Consider the following 20,005-nt stretch of genomic DNA (forward strand, 5'->3'; position numbering starts at 1 on the left):
AACAGATATATACAGAACATTTCATCTAACAACTGCAGAATACACATTCTATTCAACAGCACGTGGAACTTTCTCCAAGATAGACCATATGATAGGCCATAAGACAAGCTCAATACATTTAAGAAAACTGAAATTATATCAAGCACTCTCTCAGACCACAGTGGAATAAAACTGGAAATCAGTTCCAAAAGGAACCTTCAGAAACATGCAAATACATGGAAATTAAATAACCTGCTCCTGAATGAGCATTGGGTCAAAAATGAAATCAAATGGAAATTAAAATATTCTTCGAACTGAATGACAATAATGACACAACCTATCAAAATCTCTGGGATACAGCAAAGGCGATGCTAAGAGGAAAGTTCATAGCCCTAAGTGCCTACATCAAAAAGACTGACAGTGCACAGACTGACATTCTAAGGTCACACCTCAAGGAAGTGTGTGCTAGAGCAATCAGATAACAGAAAGAAATAAAGGGCATCCAAACCAGTAAAGAGAAGTCAAACCATCACTGTTTGCTGATGATATAATTGTTTACCTTGAAAACCCTAAGAACTCCTCCACAAAGCTCCTAGAACTGATAAAAGAATTCAGCAAAGTTTCTGGATACAAGACTAATATACACAAATCAGTAGTTCTTCTATACACCAATGGCGACCAAGCAGAGAATCAAATCAAGAACTCAACTCCTTTTACTATAGTTGCAAATAATAATAATAATAATAATACACTTAGGAATATACCTAATCAAGGAGTTGAAAGACCTCTACAAGGAAAACTACAAAACACTGCTAAAAGAATCATAGATGACACAAACAAATGGAAACACATCCCATGCTCAGGGATGGGTAGAATCAACATTGTGAAAATGGCTATACTGCCAAAAGCAATCTACAAATTCAGTGCAATCCCCATCAAAATACCACCATCATTCTTCACAGAATTAGAAAAAACAATTCTAAAGTTCATATGAAACCAAAAAAGAGCCCGCACAGTCAAAGCAAGAGCAAGCAAAGTGAACAAATCTGGAGGCATCACACTACCTGATTTCAAACTATACTATAAGGCCATAGTCACCGAAACAGTGTAGTAGTGGTATAGAAACAGGCACATAGAAACCCGTGGAACAGAATAGAGAACCCAGAAATAAACCCAAATACTTACAGTCAACTGATCTTCGACAAAGCGAACAAAAACATAAAGTGGGGAAATGACATCCTTTTCAACAAATGGTGCTAGGATGGCTAGCCACATGTAATGAGAATGAAACTGGATCCTCATCTCTGACCTTATACAAAAATTAACCAAGATGGATTAAGGACTTAAACCTAAGACCTGAAACTATTAAAATTCTAGAAGATAACATTGGAAAACCCCTTCTAGACATTGGCTTAGGCAAGGATTTCATGACCAAGAACTCAAAAGCAAATGCAATAAAAGCAAAGATAAATAGCTGGGAGCTAATTAAACTAAAGAGCTTTTGCACGGCAAAAGGTACAGTCAGCAGAGTCAACAGATAACCCACAGAGTGGGAGAAAATCTTCACAATCTATACATCTGACAAAGGACTAATATCCAGAATCTACAAGAAACTCAAACAACTCTGTAAGAAAAAAACAAACGATCCCATCAAAAAGTGGGCTAAGGACATGAATAGACAATTCACAAAAGAAGATATACAAATGGCCAACAAAAATATGAAAAAAATGTTCAACATCATTAATGATCAGGGAAATGCAAACTGAAACCACCATGCAATACCACCTTCCTCTCGCAAGAATGGCCATAATCAAACAATCAAAAAACTGTACATGTTGGTGTGGATGCGGTGAACAGGGAACACACTTCTGTGCTGCTGGTGGGAATGTAAACTAGTACAGCCACATGGAAAACAGTGGGGAGATTCCCTAAAGAACTAAAAGTGGAACTACCATTTGATCCAGCAATCCCACTACTGGGTATCTACCCAGAGGAAAAGAAGTTGTTATTCGAAAAAGATACTTGCACATGCATGTTTATAGTAGCACAATTCACAATAACAAAATCTCGGAACCAACCCAAATGCCCACCAATCAATGAGTGGATAAAGAAATTGTGTGTGTATGTATGTGTATGTATATATATATATGTGTGTGTGTGTGTGTGTGTGTGTGTATATATATACACATATGTATATACATACACCCATCAGGTAATGGGTGCACCAAAATCTCACAATTCACCACCAAAGAACTTACTCATGTAACCAAATACTACCTGTACCCCAATAATTTATGGAAATAATAAAAATAAAAGCCAACCTATTAATGTTACAAAAAAAAAAAAAGAACCAAGAGGAGATCAGTTTAGCAACTGAAATGACCAACTTTTTGACAGCTGGCTGAGATGTTCGGGAAGCAGGGAATGAGGGCCTTGATGGAATTGTGGGTAGCAGTTATACCCCCAGTCAATGGAAGCTTCTCATCAGCCAGGGGAGAATGCAGTGCTCACTCCTCGGGATCTTCTGCTTCGGGATTTTGGAGCAGGAGTCTGAGTACGGTGAGGATTGCTGAACTTTGGAGGCTGGGCTCTGCATTAACCAGTTAGCTGGGGGACTTGGCACAAATCATTTGCCCCTCTGGGTCTCAAATTCCTCAACCTGAATGGCCCCCAAAGGCCCTCCCGTCTCTGACATTCCACATGTTTTGTCTGTGAAGCTAGTTTAGTATTACCTTCTCAGGGGATAGTCCACATTTGGCTGCAACTTCTGTGATACAAGATTCGGTGATCAGCCCTGCCTGAGGAAAGCCAAACCCACGAAAAGCCGTGTTGGATGGAAGGTTGGTTCTGCATGCCCAACCCCGGCAGCGGAGGTTGGGAAACTTGTAAGCATTGTCCATTTTCAGAAGTCCCATTTCTACCACCTGGAGAAATCCAGAGTTGATGTGATTAAGGTCTTCTGAACCTGTTTCACCATCCTACGACCTCAGACCAAAACCAGGCCGGAAATGGCAGCTCTCTTTTCATCTAATCTAACATGCTAAAATATTCCCATGCCCCCAATTAAACACATTTTTGCTGTAAAATAATTTTTAAGTATTTGAATAATTTTTCCTTTGAGAGCATTAATTTTATTTTTGTATTTTGGAGTTAATGCATTTTTTAAGATCTCAAATACATACAACTACGTCCATTATCTGATTGATATCTGAACGTATCAAAGGCCCTGAGCACTGGGTTTATAGAATGTAATGAATATAATATCCTGGAAGACAGTGAAAACAGAAAAAAATGTTTTGGCATTGGGTCTAATGTATTTGGTTCTCAATGGGGAGCAATCCTTTCTCTGCTCCTGGGGACATTTGGCAATGTCTGGAGACATTTTTCATTGTTAACATTTTGGTTGAAACTCTTTTTTTGAGACAGTTTCACTTTTGTTGCCCAGGCTGGAGTATAATGGCGCAAACTCGGCTCACTGTAACCTCTGCCTCCGGGGTTCAAGTGATTCTCCTGCCTCAGCCTCCCAAATAGCTGGGATTACAGCTGGGTGTGCCACTGCACCTGGCTAATTTTGTATTTTTAGTAGAAACAGGATTTCACCACGTGGTCAGGCTGGTCTCGAACTCCTGGCCTCAAGTGATCCACCCACCTCAGCCTCCCAAAGTGCTGGGATTACAGGCGTGAGCCACCACGCCCGGCCTGGTTGAAACATTTTTGTTTGGGGTTGGGCTGGACACGGTGGCTCATGCCTGTAATCTCAGCACTTTGGGAGGCTAAGATGGGAGGATTGCTTGAGCCTAGTAGTTTGAGATCAGCTCTGGCAACATACTGAGACCCCATCTCTACAAAATAATAATAAAAAAATTAGCTAGGCATGGCGGCATGTACCTGCAGTCCCAGCTACCTGGGAGGCTGAGGTGGGAGGATCGCTTGAGCCACTGCACTACAGCCTGGGCACAGAGTGAGTCTCTGTCTCAAAAAATAAAAATAAAAAATAAAAAGACTAGAGAGTGGTAATGCCACTGACATCTACTAAGTAGAGGCCAAAGATGGTACAATGAGCAGGATGGTCCCCACCATAAAGAGCTACACACTCCAAAATGTCAATAGGGCCAAAGGTGAGAAAGCTTGGTCTCACGTGTGCATCTGGGAAAAGAGCTCTAAGTATGGGAAGCCAGGGAGTAACACACAGATGCAACTCAGCCAGCATCTCTGGGCTCATACTTTGGGCACCAGGAAGTAACACATGGCTATCCCTGCAAGGATGGTCATTATGCCTTTATAATCAAATATTACTGAACTATTGGACATTTTCTAAGTTAAATCATTTTATGTAACACTCAGGAATGTGAACTTGCTCCTTAAAACACTTACGAATAATGATTCATCCAAGGAGGCGCCTGCATTGCTATAATGCTCCATGTCCAGGGCCAAGATTCTGCCATCATTCATGAATCCAGCCTGGGGAAGAGAACCGACATCGAATGCTGGAACAGGGGCCAAGTCTCTCTAAATTTTGTCATTTGCGAACCCTCCACACATAGGGGAAAAGCATCATGACATTGGATTTGGCAGTGGTTTCTCGGATAATAAATAACTAGCTCTGTGATCTTAGGCAAGCTACGTAACCACTCAGACTATCTGTGAAATGGAAGTAAATAAGGCAACACATAGAAAATTATAGGCAAGTGCCTGAAACATAGCAAGTACTCTAAATATAACTAATATTACTATCGTAAATAGTATTCATATCACCTTTCCTCACACTACTCTCCATCAGAAAACATTATTTTCTCATAGTTTTAGTCACCATTATGACAATGGCTTCTGTCACTGTAATCCAGTCCTTTCAACAAAGTCCTATGGTGGTGAAGGACATTTCTGCTTCAGGGTCCTGTTGTCACTTCTTCCCTCAGCATTTACACAAACAAGCTCTTCATTGTTCTTCCAGATCGGTTCCTCCTTCTAACTTGTCTCTTTCTTTTAAAACCCTCCAAGTCATGTTTGTGGTTTTATTCTTCATTGCATTTTGCCAAGATTTTCACCAATCCTGTTTTATTTTACACTATATTGGCTCTTGGACCCATCTCTTCTACATCTTACTATCATATCTCAGACCCCAATTACTTCATGTCTGAATGCATCAGCTGCTTCCTGCTGGTCTACCAGCTTCCATCCTCTCTCCTCCCCAGACCATCCTGTTAGCCTCCCTGAAGCACCCGTGTTTAATTACGGCACTGAGCCATTCAAAGATCCACTCAGTCTCACTCTTTCTTTTAAGATCAAGTTTAAACTTCCCACTCTGGGACTGTAGGCCCATCTCAGTCAGGTATCACCTAAACCCATCAATCTTGTTTTTTACTACCTTCCAGGAAGTGCTCTGTGTTCTAATTCCCCCTCTCCTCTTACTCTTGCCTCTATCAAACATGCCATGTTTATTATACCTCTGTAGTTTTGCTCTTACTATTCCCACACCTGGCTTGCCTTCTTTCTGCTTTCTGCCTATCCATTCTTTTTTTTTTTTTTTTTTTTTTTTTTTTTTTTTATTCTTTTTTTTTTTTTTTTTGAGATGGAGTCTCACTCTGTCACCCAGGCTGGAGTGCAGTGGCGTGATCTTGGCTCACTGCAACCTCTGACTCCCAGGTTCAAGCAATTCTCCTGCCTCAGTCTCCCAAGTAGCTGGGATTACAGGCGCCTGCCACCACGCCCGGTTAATTTTTTTGTATTTTTAGTAGAGATAGGGTTTCACCATGTTGCCTAGGTTGGTCTCAAACTCCTGAGCTCGGGCAATCCACCCGCCTCAGCCTCCCAAAGTGCTAGGATTACAGGCGTGAGCCACTGCGCCTGGCTTCCATTCTTGAAGACCTATCTTTTACCTTCTCTAAGATGGTGCCTATATATACTCCAACTCATATTCATCTCTACATCTTTTAACCTGAGATTGTTATGTTTTCATAATGACTTCATATATGTCTTATTAAAAAAATCTCCTTCAGGATAAAGTTTACTGTAACAAATATTTCTCAGCTAAGTCAAATTCAAAATACAGTTTAGAGTGAGTGTGATTTGAAATGGAAACACTCATTATCTCCTAAAAAACATGTATTAGATATGCAGTTTTGTGATGGAGACAATGCTATGCATCTAACAAATCCTATTGTCTTTCATTCTGGGCACACAGGAAGATGACAGTTCCCAGCCTCCCTTACAGTTAGGTGACAGAGGTCTTGCCAATGACATCTGGATACAAGTGAGGTCCAAAACTTACAGGTCCGGTGCCTAAAACCTAAAACACCTACCAGGTGACACTCCATGCTCTCTTCTCTCTCTCTTCCCTGTCTGCTGCCCTCGGCAAAAGATCCCCTTGAAGACTCAGAGTTTGTAGGGCAGTGATACCCAATAAAACTTTCTGTGCTGATGGCAATGTTCTGCGTCTGCACTGTCCAGTATGGCAGACACTAACCACATGTGGTTACTGAGCACTTGGAATATAGCTAATACAACTATGGAGCTAACTTTCTCATTGTATTTAATTTGGGTAATTTACATTTAAATAGCCATATGCTCCTAGTGACCACTATATTGGATGATGGAGTCCAAGGGCACAGTGGCACCAATAAATGGAAACAGCTCCAGTCCCCGAATGATTTTAGAAAGCAGAATCCTCCCCTTTCCCCCCTCAATGATTATATTGAGCTGTTACTTGAGCAAGAAATGACATAGTGAAAGTCTAAGAGCTTTTAAGTTGTTTCTTAGAGCAGTTAGCCCACTCTGACAAGTAAAATTTTTCTTATAAAGCAAAAGAATCACTATTTTCTACTATAAATTTTTTTCTATGAATTTCTGGAACCCCATTTTACAAAAATATCCTTGATATATTGAAGAATGAGGTACCCATTTACAAATAATTGCAATTTCACATAACACAACTGTTATGAGAATTATTCTACTTTTACCTCTTTTATATGTGGGAATAAGTATGGTAATCAGATGTACTTCAATGGCATACACACTCACGTTTTCTAGTTATTTGCTCTGTACAGCCAGTACCAGCTAGCACTGTGTTTTATTTCTGAAACTGACATCTTTGAGCTAAGCAGAAAAGCCTCATTGAACCAGCTAGTAATTAAAAGTCAGTGCAACGAATAGAAAGTTAAATAGATGCTCTGTTTGTTGATTTGCTCATTGTTACCCCCAACTAGAGAGTAGCCAAAGGCTGCCCTGTGCACTGATAGGATGTTATATCTACAACATAAATCCTTCCTCCACACCTTCTTGTACTCACTTTGTACTTTCCAAGGTAAGGATGGCGGCCTCCAGTTATTAACATGTCTTCTCCTCGTTCCAGAACACAGCGAACTGCACGGCCATGTCTAAAACAGAAAAAAAGCAAGTGAGGCAAACTCTCTTACCTAGTAGGCATTCTCTGGGGTTTATATAACTCCTAGCAAGAGCCTGAGTAGAGCCTACACGCATCACAGAACAACACAACTATTTCGCATGTGTATCCTCTGCTGATCTTAGGCATACACAGTGGGCTTTCCTCCCGTTAGGTCAGGCAATAATACCAGGCATTTGCAACTTGTGGGACGGAGGCTCTTGGGTGCCAGGGGCTCCAGGGCATTGCTTTGGGGGCATTTTGCATTGTAATAACAACCTTTATTATAGGCAAATGGTCCCAAGGTCTTATTTTAGACGGGCCACAAATGGAAGAATGCAGGTCTAACTACCAAGTGCTCCCTGATAGGAGAGACCTGGAATCAAGGTCTTTTTGCTTCCTGGGATGGAGGAACTGACCCATATTACTCAGCAAACGAATTAAGCCTTCTAGGTGTGCCTTATCCAGAGACAATTTTCCATGAGAATGTTTTGAGATCCTCAAAGGAAAATGGCGATATAAATGAATGTAAGCATAACAAAAGCGAAGTCTCTATTTAAATCAATAAAATATACATATACACACATATACATATATACACATACATATATGTACATATATGTACATGTGTATCTATATGTGTGTATATGGGACCCCATTTTACAAAAATATCTTTGATATATTGATATATTGGGTACATATATACCCCAAAACATCCACATATATGTTTATGTGTATGTATATAAACACATATGTGTGAATATGTATATGTGTGTATGTATATATAGGTACATGGTTCAAAAAGTCATATATATGACCTCTACATATATAGCTCAATCCAACAGGTGCTGAGGACAAGTAACTCCCACCCATTCAGGACCTGTTTTCTGCCCATTTTCTAGGTATTATAATATTTTTTTCCTGTGGCTTTTATTATTTTCAGTAATTGATTCTTATTTTGGTTTCCATAGGACAATATAAGACAAGTAAGTGTAATAAGCTGGCAGCTTGTTTGTGTGTTTGTATAGTATATGTGATACTAAATAATCTTGGCCCAGTTTGTCCCTCATTGATTCTGATGGTGAGAACTTTCAGTGTGACTTCATTTTATTTTTAGCAGATTTTCTCCACTTAACTTGTTTAGCAGAATTTCTCCACTTACTTGTTCGCGGCAAATGCGGTGACAGCTGCAATGATTCCGGTTTTTAACACCTTCCCTCCAAACGCTCCACCAACACGCCTTACATGGCACATGACCTTGTTAGCTGGGAGCTTCAAGGTCAAGGCAACAATGTCCTGTGAACAATAATAGTTCTGATTAATCTGATCCATCTTCAGCAAGGACTTAATTGTGACTGTCATTGCCACATCTATGATCTTAACAAAAAAAAACTGTCCCCTGAAATGGGAGCGTGAGTGTGACAGTCACTAGACGTTTTGATTCTTTAATGTTGCACGTGATACCCATACTGTGTGGTTATGCTAAATAATGGGATGATGTCCAACAACCCTGGCACACAGCCCCAACTGATCTCAGCAATACTTGGCTATAATGACATTGCCAAAACTAATTAGTAGTGTTTTCATTACCAGTGAGATATTTTTGTGCTCATACTTTCTTGTATTTTCCCCATGAAAATCCCTAAAGTATTCTATTCACACTAATCCCTAGGCATACGTTTCTTGAAGCCGTGAGATTTTGCAATCTTCTAAGCCTCACTCAGCATGGGTCTTTCCCCTGCATTCTACTGTCTCTACTGGAAAATAAGCACTTCTCAGCCAGGTGTGGTGGCTCATTCCTGTAATCCCAGCACTTTGGGAGTCCAAGGCAGGTGGATCACCTGAGGTCAGGAGTTCGAGACCAGCCTGGCCAACATGATGAAACCCCATCTCTACCAAAAATACAAAAAGTAGCCGGGCATGGTAGTGCGTGCCTATAATTCCAGCTACTCAGGAGGCTGAAGCAGGAGAATCGCTTGAACCTGAAAGGCAGAGGTTGCAGTGAGCTGAGATTGCACCACTGCACTCCAGCCTGGGTGACTGAGTGAGACTCTGTCTCAAAAAAAAGCACTTCTCACTTCTTGCTTGGATTGCTGCTGAAGTTGACCAGTTCGTCTTTCTTGGATGCAGATTTCACTCTTTTCTGCCATCTTAATGATTAGGGGTCATTTAGTCTTAACAATTGATTCTTACAGATGGGAAGCCTGAGACAGATGAGGTTACGGACCCAATATCCCATAGGGAGTGAAGCGCAAAGCAGGCCTGAAATGGAGTTCCTCTGACCCTCCTTAGGATCCTGCCTTTTACGAGGCCTCATTCTCCATAGTCTCACATTCCTACTTCTCTGCTAAGAGCAGTGGCTCCTTATGACCAGAATCAAGAGCCCCCCCTGCCTCATTTCCCTTACTCTCACCCTGATGCTTAAACCTAGCCTTCCTAAAGCCACCCCTCCATTCCAGCTGGGGCGGTCATTGTGCTATTCCACCTTCCTTCCATGCATGCTGTCTGAGGTACAGGACACAGGCAACAAATGTTTACAGAAGAGGTGAGAAAATAAATGAATGGGTGTCATTTGATCTTGCTGTGGAATTGCCTGGAAGTCACCTCGCTTGTCTTACCATCTAGACAAACCTCACTCTCACTCTGAATCCAAACTTAAGTCTTCTTTGTGGGACTTCCTGGATGATTCCAGCCCTCAGCAAACTCTCCTTTTTCCTAATTTCTCCACCCATGTAAATTTTGCCTTTGCTGATTTAGCACCTGGTTGCATCCTTTTCAATATTGTTTCTTAACTGTTTCATGTGAGTTAGGCACCATAGGCTTTGGAGAGCAGGTCTTCCTCTTTCTTCTCTTGTGTTCTTAACAGTGGTGCCAAGAGCTGAGCAAGAGACCTGCTGATTCCATAACTGGTTTTAAAGCTACAATCCACAAACAAAAGGCTCCCACTTTAATAACACTCTTTTAAAAGTACTGAACTCATATGGCTATTAATACCCAAATCAATATGGCTATTAATACTCAATATTTCTTCAGTCCCTGAAGAAATAATATTTTTTGTTTTGTTTGTTTTGTGTTAGAGACAGGGTCTCACTCTATCTTCCGGGCTGGAGAGCAGTGGTGTGATCATAGCTCACTGAAGCCTTGAGCTCCTGGGTTCAAGCAATACCCCCACCTCAACTTCCCAAATATGCTTTTACCTCTAATTGCTCTTGATGTATTTCACTGACCAGAAATCATTTAGCCATGTCCTTTCCACAATGGCCCCATGTTACCTGTATATATTTGGGAAACTGTGTAGACACATAGACATCCATTTCTTGATCCTCTCCCTTGGGAACAACAAGCATGCTTTGGGTTTCCATATAAAAATGTTCTTGACCTCCCATATGTATTTCACCTGTTACAGGAAAATACATAAAAGTCAAGGAAGCAGTCAGAAGAAACAAGTAGTGTCCCCCAGGTGTTATTCCATTATGCAGAAATTCCACTGACAGCGCTTCTGCTGGGGCAGCAGGCTACACAGTGAAGTATAACAAACAACGTTTAGCTTTCAGTCTACTTGCAGATTTGAAGTAAAGTTCTATAGGAGAATCTTTTGTGTCTGCCAATATCTAGGTCACAGAGTCCTAGGGAAAGGTGTATGACTTTCTAGAGCCAAAAGCAGAGGGGTCTTGATTCAGTAGGTCATAAGGAGCCAGTGCTGTTAGCAGAGAAGTAGGAATGTGAGAATGTGGAGGCTTCCAGCTCTAGGACAAGCAGGAGTAGATGTACTGTTTCCTGTCCCTCTTGTTAAGTACAGATAACAACCCTGAGCATTATTTATAAAACAAACATAAGAAGACTCTGAAAGGTGGAGAGAAGGCAGACCAGCTAGGGACTTCAGGACCTAAGGAAAGACACAGCAGTGAGTTCAGTGGGTTTTGTTGTTGTTTGCCTCAGATATCCCAGACTTTGTTCCAGAGGAGCCAGCAATCTAAAAACTCCAACAGGCAAAGAAATAAAAAAAAAAATCCTCAAGAAAAGCCCACTCTCCCTAGCCAAAGGACCAGAAAAGGGGAAGACTAGAAAGACAAAAAAATTTAGACAATAAGCACTCTACTCCAGGCAAACACCACGGAAAAAAACTGCAGCCCCATCCCTACTGTGAAGGTTGAGTAGGAAATCTATAGTTCCACTCTCATCAGGCTGCAATGAGGTGTCCCAGCCTCTCTATTGGGGTGCTGTCAGTGGATGCCACATGGGGAACCTGGACTTACAACCCCCACCTAGCAGTAACAAGGCATCACCCCCTTCTTCTCCATCAGCAAAAGGTTAAAGTAATCTAGTGAAACAGAATATTCTAATAAAATAGAAGATTCAAATAAGATCTGAAGTCTTATTACATAATATCTAAAATGTCTAGGATACAATCAAATATCATTCATACCAGGAACCAAGAAAATCCCAACTTCAATGAGAAAAGACAATGAACAGATGCCAACACTGAGATGACACAGATGTTGGAATTATCTGACAAGGATTTTAAAACAGCTGTAATAAAAATGCTTTAATAAGCAATTACACAAACACATGAAACAAATGAAAAAATAGAAACCTCAGCAAAGAAATAGAAAGTATAAAAAGAAAAAACAAATAGACATTTTAGAGTTAAGAAATACAGCAAAAATTTAAAAAGTTCAAGGGATGGACTCAGTGACAGAATAGGGAGAACAGAGGAAATGATTAATGTACAAAAATATAGAACAATAGAAATTGGCCAATCTGAAACGCAGAAAAAAATAGACTGGAAAAAAAATGAACAGCACCTCAGGAACCCATTGGCTATAACAAAAGATCTAACGTGTGCCGTTGAAGTAAACTATTTGAAAAATAATGGCTAAAAATGTCCCCAAATTTGCAAAAGACACAAATCTACAGATTCAAGAAGCTGAGTGATCCCAAATAGAATAAATCCAAAGAAATACACTCCAAGATACATTATAGTCAAACTTCAGAAAACTAAGGACAAAAGCACCATGTTGAAAGCTATGAGAAAGAAACACTACTTCCTCTATAGGAGAAAAGTGCTTTCGTGGTGAAACCCTGTCCCTACTAAAAATAGCAAAATTAGCCAGGCATGCTGGTGGGTTCCTGTAATCCCAGCTACTCAGGAGGCTGAGACAGGAGAGTAGCTTGAACCTGGGAGGCAGAGGTTGCAGTGAGCTGATATTGTGCCACTGCACTCCAGCCTGGGAGACAGAGTGAGACTCCATCTCAAAAAAAAGAAAGAAAAATAAAAGCACTTTTAAAGACAGCAGATTTCTCTTCAGGAACAATGGAGGCCAGAAGAAGTGGTAAAAATTTTTCTAGTGTGAAAATACCTGTCAACTCAGAGTTCTATATCCAGCAAAAATATCTTTCAACAATGAAAGGGAAATCAAGACATTTTCAGATGAAGGAAAACTAAGAGTTTGTTTTAAACGGATTTACCCTGAAATAATGGCTGAGGGAAGTTTTTAAAACAGACAGAAAATGATTTTTTTAAATGAAGAAATCTTAAAATATCAGGGAGGAAGAAAGAACAGCAGAAATAATAAAAATACTAGTAAATACAATAGAGTTATTTCTCCTCTTGGGTTTCCTAAATTGTGTCTGAAGCAAAATTATAACATTGCTTCATGTGATTATCAATGTATGTAGAATAAATAAATAGAATTATCAATTATATTATAAAAAGGAGAGGGATGTAAAGGGAGGTAAAGCTTCTACACTTGACTTGAACTTGTAAAATGTTGAAACCAGACTGTGATATTTTATATATGTAAATATTTTATATGTATATAAATTTTATTTTATATATATGTATGTGTATATGTGTGTGTGTAAACTAGAGCTACCACTGAAAAAAATTGTACAAGGAGATATACTAAAAAATACTATAGATTAATCAAAATGAAATTCTAAGCAAATATTCAGGCAACCCACAGGAAGGTGGGGAAAAGAATAAAAAGCAGAGGGAACAAACAGAATACAATTATTACTGGCAGTCATGTTAATGGAAGGCAGAACTTTTAAAAATTAAAAATTTACTCAGTAATAGTGATTTACAAATTGTTTGAGGATTCCCAATGAGATGATTTAAATTGCAATACGGACTTCCTATCTTATCGAAAATCTGAGTTTAAAAAAAGAGCACAGAAAAATGAATAGATTCTGCTTCACTTATAAAAATATAAACATTAAAATTCCACAAGCTCAGATCTTAACTTCAATTTAAGCTTTTATCAAATATTCTAAAGATCCATGTCATTGTCACTGGCTCAAATTCAAGCTTGCAGTATTATGATTCTGCCTATCCACTTAGAATTTATTTTGTTAAGTATTCGTTTTATTTAAAATATATAGAGCTAAAAAAATTAGAGCTGTTCCTGTTTAAATCTGTAAAGAAGGCAAGTTTTAGAAACCTGTTATATTGCACTGCCTACCCCTCAGCCCCCACCCATAGTGCCCCCTCTTCACCTTAGGGTATTGCTCTCAACTCTCTAGGTTGGAAACCAATTTGATCAACTAATCCCTGAGATAAAATGTTATCCCAGTATGGGTTTAGGAGTGATTCCTCCAGGCATATTTACATTTTAATAAGAGGCCCTTAAAGTCCCAAATCTACTAAGATGTGAATGTGTCTATCTGTACCATGCCCAGCAGGATAGGTTGTGGGGAAAATCGTTTCAGTTTCAGGGCTCCCTGGGTCTCTCGCAAATCCTTCTATACAGATTGTTCTCTGTGCTCTCAAGTATAAAGCACATCCCAGCTAACAGAATTTTAATGAGATAAATGAGAAGCAGGATAATGTAGAAGAAAGAATACTAACTTTGGAGTTGGGAAAACTCTTAGATTTGATCCTGGTCAATCAGGTAGCCTCTCTAGCCTCAGCTGGCTCATTTGAAAATGGTAATCTTTAGCATCCTCCGGTGCTATGACACTGGGATTAGATAGAGTTGAAATATATCTTCGCAGCAGATAAGTGCAAACAATAATAGTACTCCCTCCAAGAATGCATTCTAAGACCTGATATAATGCTCCACAAATTTTATCTTTTAAATATTTTTTTTCTTGGAACACCTATCTTCTTTTTTTCCTTTAACTTTTAAGTTCTGGGGTACATGTGCAGGATGTGCAGGTTTGCTTCATAGGTAAACGTATGCCATGGTGGTTTACTGCACAGATGAACCCATCACTTAGGTATTAAACCTAGCATGCATTAGCTATTCTTCCTGATGCTCTCCCTCCCCTTACACCTACTTCTACAGGCCCCAGTGTGGGACACTTATTTTCTTAGAAGACAGATAAAGTGTTGCTATGATAATTAATTCCAATTATCTCACATTGAAATATCATGAGATATTATGAGAAACTCATAATCCAAATGATGATAGCAGATAAAGGAAAAACTAGACTCAAACTCGTGAGTCAAGAGGATGAAAATTGGTTTTCTTTTGCCTTCCCTTGTCTTTCCCTTCCCTTGTCTTTTTCCTTTCCTTTCCTTTCCTTTCCTTTCCTTTCCTTTCCTTTCCTTCCTTCCTTCCTTCCTTCCTTCCTTCCTTCCTTCCATCCTTTTTTTTTTTGACAGTCTCACTGTCGCTCAGGCTGGAGTGCAGTGGCCTGATGTCATCTCACTGCAATCTCCGCCTACCGGGTTCAAGCCATTCTGGTGCCTCAGCCTTCCGAGTAGCTGGGATTACAGGTGTTTGCCACCACACCTGGCTAATTTTTGTATTTTTATTGGAGACAGGGTTTTGCCATATTGCCCAGGCTGGACTCAAACTCCTGGCCTCAAGCTATCTGCCTGCTTCAGCCTCACAAAGTTCTGGGATTACAGGCGTGAGCCACTGTGCCGGCTTCCTTTTTTTTTTTTAAATAGAAGGAGTCTTGCTACGTTGACCAGGCTGGTCTCAGACTCCTGGCCTCAAGCAATCCGCCTGCTTCAGCCTCACAAAGTGCTGGGATTACAGGCATGAGCCACCACGCCCGGCTTCCTTTTTCTTTCTTTTTTTTTTAATAGAAGGTGTCTTGCTACGTCGACCAGGTTGGTCTCAAACTCCTGGCCTCAAATGTCCTGCCTTGGCCTCCCAAAGTGCTGGGATTATAGGCGTGAGCTACTGCAGTTGGCGTTTATACTGAAAAGTAGTATAAATTTCCTTTTTAATATTCCCGTATCATTTTTATACTTATCAGTGGGGTATGCAGCAATAACAAAAATTCAAGTAAGAGGCAGACTAAATCAATCACCTAATTGAATTAGATAATGAAAGAAGATGTCAAGGAAAAATACAACAATGGAATTTTGCACAAATACTCATTATGTCAAGAAATAAACATGAGACAAGGAACCCCCCTAACTATTGATATTTCCAACATGCTCATACCAGGAACGCTCTATGATAGAAATGTACCCTCCTTTTCTCTTCATTCCCATAAATAAAACTCACCTTTCCAGTGTTTTTCACATTTTACTAGCCCTAAGAATTACCTGTAAAACTTGTTAAGACCAATTCCTGGGCTGTTTTGGGTACTCTACAATTCTAAAAAAGGGCACAGGAATCTCTAGGTCTCATAAATATCCTCAGTGATTCCTATAAGGAGAAAATCTTGGAAATACTGGGTTTGATAAATGAACACCTGCCAACGTATCTCACTAATAGACAATATTCTCAGGAGAACAACAAAATCATCTAAATCTAATAATCATTGCTCACAGTTATTGATTTGTTACTATATGCCAAGAACACATGATTATCTCTTATAATCTTTATAATTCACATTTGAAATTGTTTTTACTTTATCCACGTAATATTAAAACAGGGAGACTGAGCCCTGAGAAGTGCCCTGCCAGGTTACACAGCTAATAAGACACAATGCCAAGGAAAACTGGCAGGTGACAGTTCCAGGTGTCTTTCCTACAGCTTTCAGGTAACATTTCCAGTCAGCCCCTGACACACTTCAAGTTTAATGCACCTATAGAGTTGAGACATGATGGGCTTGGAACTTAAGAAGCTGGGCTGACTGGTGACATATTACACAGCTCTGGGTGCACTCAGGATGGGATGTGTCTTAGGACTCTTCCTATTCTTGTGATCAAGGTTGGTGAGAAAAATTAAGAAGATGGGAGTTGTGTTTTTTGTTTGTTTGTTTGTTTGAGATGGAGTCTCCTTCTGTCACCCAGGCTGGAGTGCAGTGGTGCAATCTCGGCTCACTGCAACCTTGCCTCCAGGGTTCAAGCGATTCTCGTGCCTCAGCCTCCTGAGTAGCTGGGATTACAGGCTCCTGCCACCACGCCTGGAATTTTTGTATTTTTAGTAGAGAGGGATTTTCACCATTTTGGCCAGGCTGATCTTGAATTCCTGGCCTCGAGTGATCCACTCACCTCAGCCTCCCAAAGTGCTGGTATTATAGGCATGAGTCACTGTGCCCAGCCCAGAAGATGGGAGTTTTAAACATGCATTAGAGGCCAATGTCCTGGAAATTCACTTAAAGACAGACAATGCCAGATGATTTCTCTGCTCTGAGATGTGGCACAGACTGCTCATACCCACCCAATAGCATGTCTGTAAATCAGAGATCTTGTGAGGCAGGCATTAGTACAGCTTTCACAGCAGCAATGACAGCAGAGTGTGGTGGGGAAAGCATGGGTTATTTAAGACTTATGATGAACCTCTTTTTTCCTCTATACAGGACATTATTGAGACAACTGGTGAAATTTGAATAAGGTGTGTAGATTAATAGCATACGTGTTAATATTCTGATTTTGATAACTATGTTTATGTTAGACAACATCCTGTTTTTAGGAAACAAACGCTGACTATTTAGGAGTAAAGAGACATACATCATGTTTACAATTTACTCTCAAATGTCTCAGAAGTGTGTGTGTGTGTGTGTGTGTGTGTGTGTATAATTGGGGAAGCTGAGTGAAAAATATTTGGGAGTTTCTTTAATGTTTCTGCAACCTTTATGTAAGTTTTAAAATATTTCAAAGCCAAAAGTTAAGGAATTGTACTGGAAAGCTATAATTAACTATTTTCTAAGAGGCAAATTTAATTTTAATTACATACATACATACAGGAAAGAAGTCTGGAAGAAAGAGAAAGGAGAAAGGGAAGGGAAGAGGAAGGGAAGAAAAAGCAGAGAAGGAAGAAAGGAAGAGAGGGAGAATCAGAGAGAGAAAGGATGAAGAAGAAATGTGGGCTTTGGAAATCCTAATAAAGCCTATCAATTCAATGGCCAACTGTGTTATTTAGTAGTTGTTGTGTGACCTTGGTCACACTCCATAATTACTCTGAGCCTCCATTTTCCAGCCTATAAGATTGAGATAATAATACCCTCTTGCAGGGTGGTTGTGAACAGGAAAGGAAATGACGTCTCTAACAACCGGAGCCTTGATGAGGGAAGGGGGGTCAGGACACAGGGGCAGGGTCTTGCCCCTCCTTTTGCCTCCCCATTGGCTCTTGGCCTACCCCAGAGACAGAGGGAAACACATTTGCGAATGAGGTGCCTGTTCTGCCTGTTCCTGAGGAGCAACAATCCCCTAGGCTGCCAGATGATTTCCAAAAGACAAAGGAAGCCTTAAACTGACATGCTTAGAAGGCTTCCAGGGTCGCTTACTCTTCCTTTAGTTTTTTACCTTCAAGAATTTGATCAACCACTTTAAATGCTTCATCAACATTTCCATATTCCAGTTTCCTTTCTGGCTCGAAGAAGGAGTTGTGTTGTATACTTTCCTAGAGAGAGAACAGAAGAGTGAGGCAGCTTGGGCAAGAGACCCTGCCCTAGGGGGGCAGGCACAGCCCACTGCACATCTTCTGAGCAGGGGCTGTTTCGACCTTGACCTTGTGGTTCCGTGCACTTTCACCATGACCCTGGTGAGCCAAGCTAAGACTCCAACTGCAGAGAGACTCCCCGGTGAGGAAATGTAAATGTGCCTACTGAGTCCGAAGAAATAATATGCACAGAAAAAAACTGGCATCTAAGTGATCCCAGAATGAAACTAGTATTTTCCAGGCAGATTATTGTCTTCATACCACAATCCATTTCATGTAGCCAAGGCCATATAGCACAGGGCTTCAGAGCCTGGGCTCTAGACCCAGTCAGCATTGTGCACATTTTTCCCACTTACCAGCTTTGACTGTGGGCCTATCACTTCACCTCTCTTATCATCGTCTGTAAAATGGAAGTAACAGGTGTGCATATAGCTCCAATAGGATCGTGGTTGGTGAAGATAAAATGAAATAAGACGTGAAGAGCTTACACTGCATATAGTAAACACTCAATAATTGCTAGTTGAAGAGACTCTAGTGATTGGGATGATGGCGGCTCTGGCTGCCAGCCCCACGGTCCTTCTTTGTGGGGATGAGCATTTCATTTGCACAGGGCAGTAGAGCACCTGGGACCTCCAGCTCTGGAAGTAAGATTTCAGACAGGCCCTGTCTGGGTGCTGGGTGTACAAATCCATTTATACACTGGCTCCTATTGGCTCTCCCTGGGTGCCCAGTAATGGGGTACAGTGGTGCACCTAACCAGAGATGTAGTTACAATAACATAGGCTGGTTTTTAGCTGTCCCTGAGAATTTATCTTGCAGTAATCCATGTGTCCACTGGCAAATGGGGTGTGCCAGCTCCTGCTGGCATTATCTACTGTGGGTTATTGTCCATCCATGAAATTCCATTCTGTTGGTAGATGGGGATTCTCTTACCTCTGTTTCCTTCTGGCCACCAGTAGGTGTCTAGACAACACCCCTTAGAGGGATGTGCTATTTTGATTCTGCCATTTCCCCCATTCAAAAATTGGGTTGGTTTGTTTATAGCACCGGTGGGGCCCAGGTTCTTTGACAGAGTGTTTGTTGATTGTTTTTGTTACTGACTAGCTATGTAACCTTGGGTAACCCTGTCTTTTAGTTTCCCCATCAGAATGGGGATGAAAATAGTTTTTACCTCATAGGATTGTTGTGAGCATTTAGTAAGTTAATGTGTGAAACTGACCTAGAACCATGTCAACCACATAGTGAGCTCTGTATAGGTCCTAGCTATGGTCATGTTGTTGTTGATGATGATTATTCAGGACAGATTCTGGTAGGGAACACATTTTTTTTCCATTATGGTCATCAGCCGTACCCCTTGATTCAAGAGTTTTGATTGTTTCCCCATTCAATCTACTAAAAACTCAAAAAGCATGTGCCAGATTAAACCTTTGTGATAGTGACAGAGATATATTTGTTTTTGTTCTATTTTGATTGATAACACACTTCCTATTGGAATCCGTTCATGTGCTTTTCTTATTAATCTAAGATTAAAGAGATTCCAGGTTGAAAAAAAAAGCTAGATTTTATAAATCCTATTTTTAAAAGTTTAATCTTTTTCAACTTCACTGGCTGCTTGCTCTTTGAGTAACTTTGAGCCAATTTTCCAAATTTTTCTTAGTCAGGGAAGTGATAAAAGAACTGTAATGTATAGGGAGAGGGGCATATTTCCCTGCTCTAAATTTTGATTAAATTCGCTCTGATCCAGTTGATGATCTTTAGACTTTGAGAGCTTAATCTCTGAACACAATGTGAGGCAACTCTTTCCACAAAGCCAGAGCTTGTATCTGATGCTGGGATTTTCTGGCAGACAATCACA

General features: G+C 40.4%; 1 protein-coding gene across 1 annotated transcript in view; it reads right to left on the bottom strand.

Annotated features, from left to right (window-relative positions):
* Positions 1-20,005, bottom strand: part of LOC116810476 (aldehyde oxidase) — an 85,160-nt gene that overhangs the window by 24,838 nt on the left and 40,317 nt on the right. The window contains exons 20-25 of the mRNA XM_032755020.2: positions 18,015-18,111; positions 10,630-10,754; positions 8,520-8,653; positions 7,265-7,352; positions 4,354-4,440; positions 2,712-2,903 (exon numbers count right to left, since the gene is read on the bottom strand). Coding sequence (XP_032610911.1) covers positions 2,712-2,903; positions 4,354-4,440; positions 7,265-7,352; positions 8,520-8,653; positions 10,630-10,754; positions 18,015-18,111 — 723 coding nt within the window. The remainder of the gene's footprint in view (positions 1-2,711; positions 2,904-4,353; positions 4,441-7,264; positions 7,353-8,519; positions 8,654-10,629; positions 10,755-18,014; positions 18,112-20,005) is intronic.

Source organism: Hylobates moloch, unplaced genomic scaffold, assembly GCF_009828535.3.
Source record: "Hylobates moloch isolate HMO894 unplaced genomic scaffold, HMol_V3 SCAFFOLD_1, whole genome shotgun sequence".
NCBI classification, from domain to species: domain Eukaryota; kingdom Metazoa; phylum Chordata; class Mammalia; order Primates; family Hylobatidae; genus Hylobates; species Hylobates moloch.